This window comes from Mustela lutreola, chromosome 7 (genome assembly GCF_030435805.1).
Source record: "Mustela lutreola isolate mMusLut2 chromosome 7, mMusLut2.pri, whole genome shotgun sequence".
Classification (NCBI taxonomy): Eukaryota; Metazoa; Chordata; class Mammalia; order Carnivora; family Mustelidae; genus Mustela; species Mustela lutreola.
In genome coordinates, this window is record NC_081296.1 from 110,279,383 (window position 1) to 110,284,986 (window position 5,604).

At 39.3% G+C, this 5,604-nt stretch overlaps 1 protein-coding gene across 1 annotated transcript; it reads left to right on the forward strand.

Moving 5' to 3' along the window:
* Nucleotides 1–332: 332 nt before the first annotated feature.
* Nucleotides 333–4,421, forward strand: LOC131836605 (protein O-glucosyltransferase 3-like). The gene has a single exon (XM_059182174.1). The coding sequence runs from the start codon at nucleotides 352–354 to the stop codon at nucleotides 1,876–1,878; it is 1,527 nt and encodes a 508-aa protein (XP_059038157.1). The 5' UTR covers nucleotides 333–351; the 3' UTR covers nucleotides 1,879–4,421.
* Nucleotides 4,422–5,604: the final 1,183 nt, after the last annotated feature.

Consider the following 5,604-nt stretch of genomic DNA (forward strand, 5'->3'; position numbering starts at 1 on the left):
TCCAATGGGAGATGATGAGATTGGACTAAATTGATCATGTCAAGTTATAAAATAAGTCTCAATTTAAAAGATAGAAAAAATTATATTAAATATTTTTTCCTACTACAACAAAATGAAACAAAATAACAGAAGGGAAACTGTAAACCTCACAGTAATGGGGAAATTAAATAGCACACTCTTGAACAATTGCGAAGTCAAAGAGTAAACTAAAAAGGAAATTAGAAATTACTTTGAGAAAAGTGAAAACAAAACTACAACATATCTAAACTTACACATTAAAAGCGTAATTCATCGCAGTAAGTGCATACATCAAAAAAGAAGGGAGCGAGCCGGACGCCGGGCCCCGCGACCATGCGCCGCCTCCCGCGGGTCGCGCTGCTGCCGCTGCCGCTCGCCCTGCTCGTGGCCGCGGGGGCCCCCGAGGCGCCGGTGAGCGCGCCGCGGAGCCTGGTGTGGGGGCCCGGGCTGCGGGCGGGCGTCATGCTGCCCGTCCGCTACTTCTACCTGCAGGCCGTGAACTCGCAGGGCCAGAACCTCACTCGCTCGCCCCCAGGTCAAACACTATTCAAAGTAGTAATCAAATCTCTTTCACCTAAAGAGTTAGTCTGGATTCACGTCCCCAAACCTTTGGACAGGAATGATGGGACATTTTTGATGCGATATAGGATGTATGAAACTGCCAGTGAAGGGCTGAAGATAGAGGTCCTTTATGGTGATGAGCATGTGGCTCAGTCTCCTTATATTTTGAAAGGACCAGTGTACCACGAGTACTGTGAGTGTCCAGAAGGGGATCCTCAGGCCTGGCAGAAAACTCTTTCTTGTCCAACCAAGGAACCACAGATTGCAAAGGATTTTGCTTCCTTCCCCAGCATCAATCTCCAGCAGATGCTGAATGAAGTTCCAAAAAGGTTTGGGGATGAGAGGGGTGCCATTGTTCACTACACGATTCTCAATAACCGCATCTACCGGAGATCTTTAGGGAAGTACACAGACTTCAAAATGTTCTCGGATGAGATTTTGCTGTCACTGGCAAGAAAGGTCCTTCTCCCCGATTTAGAATTTTATATTAATCTTGGAGATTGGCCTCTGGAGCATCGGCAAGTCAATGAAATCCCGGGCCCTTTGCCTATTATTTCATGGTGTGGCTCCCTGGATTCACGGGACATTATCCTTCCAACGTATGACATCACCCACTCCACGCTCGAAGCAATGAGGGGTGTCACCAATGATCTCCTCTCTATTCAGGGAAATACAGGGCCTTCCTGGATCAACAAAACCGAGAAAGCTTTCTTCAGAGGTAGAGATAGCCGAGAAGAGAGGCTCCAGTTGGTACAGCTCTCCAAGGAAAATCCAGAGCTCCTAGATGCAGGAATTACAGGATATTTCTTTTTCCAAGAGAAAGAAAAGGAGCTTGGAAAAGCTAAATTGACAGGTTTCTTTGATTTCTTTAAGTACAAGTATCAAGTGAATGTGGATGGGACCGTGGCGGCTTACAGATATCCATACCTCATGTTGGGTGACAGCTTGGTTTTGAAGCAGGACTCGATGTATTATGAACATTTCTATATGGCACTAACGCCTTGGAAACATTATGTTCCAATTAAAAGAAATCTTAGTGATTTACTAGAGAAAGTTAAGTGGGCCAAGGAAAATGATGGAGAAGCCAGGAAGATTGCAAAAGAAGGGCAGCTGGCCGCGAGGGAGCTGCTGCAGCCACACCGGCTCTTCTGCTACTATTACGGAGTACTCCAGAAATACGCGGAGCGCCAGTCCAGCAAACCGAAAATACGTGATGGGATGGAGCTCGTTCCTCAGTCAGATGATAACGTGTCCCCGTGCCAGTGCCTCCGGGAAAGACCTTCCAGAGAAGAGCTTTAAGTCAGCTCCCATCGACAGTCCTGCAAGTGCCAGCGACAGGTTGAAGGCAAGCCTTCAGACAGAGGCCGGGCTGCGGTGAATGCAATCGAGGAGACTCACGTGGACAGGCAGAGCAAGATGAGAGCAAGTGTTACAGGTCTCTTTGAATATAATTTTCCGTTGTGTAAAAACCTCCATCATCAACATCACAGTTTCTCGAAACAGAAAACTTGCGGGTCACTGTGGACAGAGAGGCTTTGCCAGAATAGAAATCATTCCCTGTGAAATGATTTCCACCATATTTCCTAGTTTGTTCACTTTTCCCTCTCCCTCTTCCAACTATGAAGAAAAAATGTTGGTGCAGGTTCCTCCCCTCTTATTGAATAATTTCTCCTCCTACAAGCTGCTTTGGACATTCCGTAATAGCAAACCTCCTCTTGGAAGGTCTGATAAGGATAATTAAGGAAGAAGAGCATGGCTCCCTTGTTGAAGGTAGCTGGGAGACTGTGGAGGCCACATTTTTAAAAATTCACTCATATGTTTTTAGCTAAGTTTTATCAAGGCCTGAGACAAAATTAAGGAGAAATTATGCCATAAACTAGAAATTCCCAATCTATCAGGGTAGCACACCCATCGAGGACAACACAATTATTAGTAGATGAGAACATTCTGTGGGTACTACCCATTATCTATGTTGAATAGATGGAAGATAACAAGAGTCAGGTGGAGCTCTCTACTACTTTGTTGAATCCTAAAAGGGACACTTGAAAACAGGTGCCAGAAGCAGTAGGAAGCCTGGTACCTTCGGAATTCACCAGTAAGCGGATAAGAAAGGCAAGCATCCTAACTGCACCCCTCCTCTGTTTCAGTGCATTGCTGCAAGAAAAACTTTAGAAATTTCCTTTGCTTTTTTGGACAGGGTCAAGACTTAAGACTTATAACCCAGAAATCCATTACACACTCCTTGTAAAACCACTAATCCAAGATCCACTCTACTAAGGAGCACACTCCCAAAGCAAGAGTTAGCTATACTCCCAGTCTAAAAATATTTACTCCCCTAATTGAAATATTTACTTAATCTGAAAAACAGTGTAACCACTTTATAGTTGTCATATCCTTTCATGAGGTCAAGAAGAACACAGAATTGCATAACTAGACGAGAGCATAGAACAGTATCATCAAAACCAAGTATTCAAGGGAAACACCCACCAACTGTTCAAAAGTACAAGGTCACGAGTACAAAATAAAGGGCAGCTGTCCTAAGACCATATGCTAACGAAGCCATGTCCTGCATTTATTGTAAATGGAGTTTGGGGCTTGTCAAAACAAATGACTGAAAGAAAATTTGCCCTCCTGCCCACCAAACCAGGTTCTTCCTTGTGGCTGATGGCATCTTGTTAGAAACATCTTAAATTTTTAAAATGCCCATCACCTGCTGCCAAACAAGCCTGATAGTTTAAAGTGAACTGAGCTACACCACATAGTTCTGAGCATGGAACAGGAAAAGGACGGTTTTAAGAAATAAAGTGGAGTCCTCAAAAAATTCCACAGGGGGGCGCCTGGGTGGCTCAGTGGGTTAAGCGGCTGCCTTCGGCTCAGGTCATGAACTCAGAGTCCTGGGATCGAGTCCCGCATCGGGCTCTCTGCTCAGCGGAGAGCCTGCCTGCCTCTCCATCTACTTGTGATTTCTCTCTGTCAAATAAATAAATAAAATCTTAAAAAAAAAAAAATTCCACAGGGAGTGAGCAGTCAATCTAGATAATTTTCCATCTGCCCAGCTCAGACATAATCTCTTAAAAAAAATAGTTTTACATGGCTTTCTGGTTTGTTCACACAAATAACTTAATAAAATTGTTTTGCTAAAACCCTGATTTTTTTCCCCTTTGAACTCACACAGTATCTACATATTCCATTAGTCGCTTTTAATACTTCACTTGTCCTTTAAAAAATCTGACTTTTAAAAGGAAGAGAGGGGTGTAAAGATATGCAGGTAAATACAATAAGTGCTTTTCTCTAAATAAGCTGCCAGCATGTTCATTGCTGTATTGCTTTTATTAGTAAAATATTGGAAGCACCTTAAATAGTTTTCATGCGGGAACTAGCTAAATAGTTATTGATATATAAAGGACTGCAGTACAACTATTTTTTTTAAAGTAGCTCTATATGTACTATCATGAAAGATTTCCATTACAGTATTCAGTGAAAAAATTAAGTTACAGAACAACATGTATAATGTGATACCATGAATGTAAAAAACAAAAATATATTTGTGTGCTTGAAAGTTTGGAAGGATTTTAATAATATCTGAGAAAGAGATGGATAGAAGGGAATTACTTTTTGCTGTATACCTGTCTATAATATTTGTTTTTACTACAAGTAAGAGTCATATTGTAAAATAAAGAAAAATGTAAACCTAGGAAAAGACTCTAAATGCACAAAAGATATACGTAAGAAAATGGATATTTATATTTTCCAGTATGCTTTTTAAAATCTACTCTCTAGAATTTTATATCATGGGACATATTATATATACTTTTTAAATAAAGTAAATTTTCTAAATAAAATTTTGAGAAAGATAAAAAAAAAAAAAAAAAAAAAAAAAAGAAGGGAGATTTCAAATAACCTAAAATTTATACCTTAAGGAGCTAGAAAAATAAAAACCAAGCCCAAAGTTAGGAGAAGGAAGTAAATTACAAAGAGCAGAAAAAACAAAATAGAAATACTTAAAAATAGAAAAAATTGACAAAGTTTTTTTGAAGAGATAAACACAATTGACAAACCCTTAGCCAAACTATGAAAAAGGGGTAAACTCAATAAAATCAGAATGAAGAGATATTACAACTGTGGATACAGAAATAAAAAGAATTATGATAGACAAATATGAGCAATATATACCAACAAACTTGACAACCTAGAAGAAATGGTTAAGTTCCTAGAAACACAGAATCTACCAAAACTAAGTCATGAAGAAATATAAAGCCTAAGCAGACCCATAACTACTATGGACATTGGACCTGTAATAAAAAAAAAAATCTCCCAACAAAGAAGAGTCCAGGACTAGATGGTTTCACCAGTGAATTCTACCAAATACTTAAAGAGGAATTAAGGCTAATCCTTCTCAAATTCTTCCCCAAAATTGATAAGGAGGAAATCTTTCCAATTCATTTAATGAGGCTAGTAGTATGTTGATAACAAAGCTGGACAAAGAAAAAGAAAACTATAGGCCAGTATCTCTGATAAATACAAACACAAAAATCCTTAAAAAAAAAAAAAAAATAGTTGCAAACTAAATTCAAACAGCACATTGAAAGGATTGCACAGCATGATCAAATGAGATTTATCCCTGGGGTGCAAACATGATTCAATATACAAAAATCAATTAATGTGATATATTACATCCCAAGAATAAAGGATAAAAATCACAATTTTCTCTATAGAGGCAGAAAAAGTATTTGCTCAAATTCAATATCAGTTCTTGATTATGATTCTCAACAAACTAGGAATAGAAGGAAAATACCTCAACAAAATAAAGGCCATATACTAAAAGCACAAAAATAAAATTGTTGAAAAATCGAAAATTTTTCTTCTACAAATCAGGAGGAACAAGGCAAGGATGCCCACTCTCCCCACTTCTGTTTAACACAGTACTAGTAGTGCTAGCTAAAGCAATTAGGCAAGACATAAAAGTCATCCAAATTGGAAAGAACGTAAAACAATCTATTTGGAGATTACATCTTATATACAGAA

Excerpts from the sequence above, each read along its gene's own strand:
- LOC131836605 (XM_059182174.1), top strand. The coding sequence starts at position 352 with ATGCGCCGCCTCCCGCGGGTCGCGCTGCTGCCGCTGCCGCTCGCCCTG.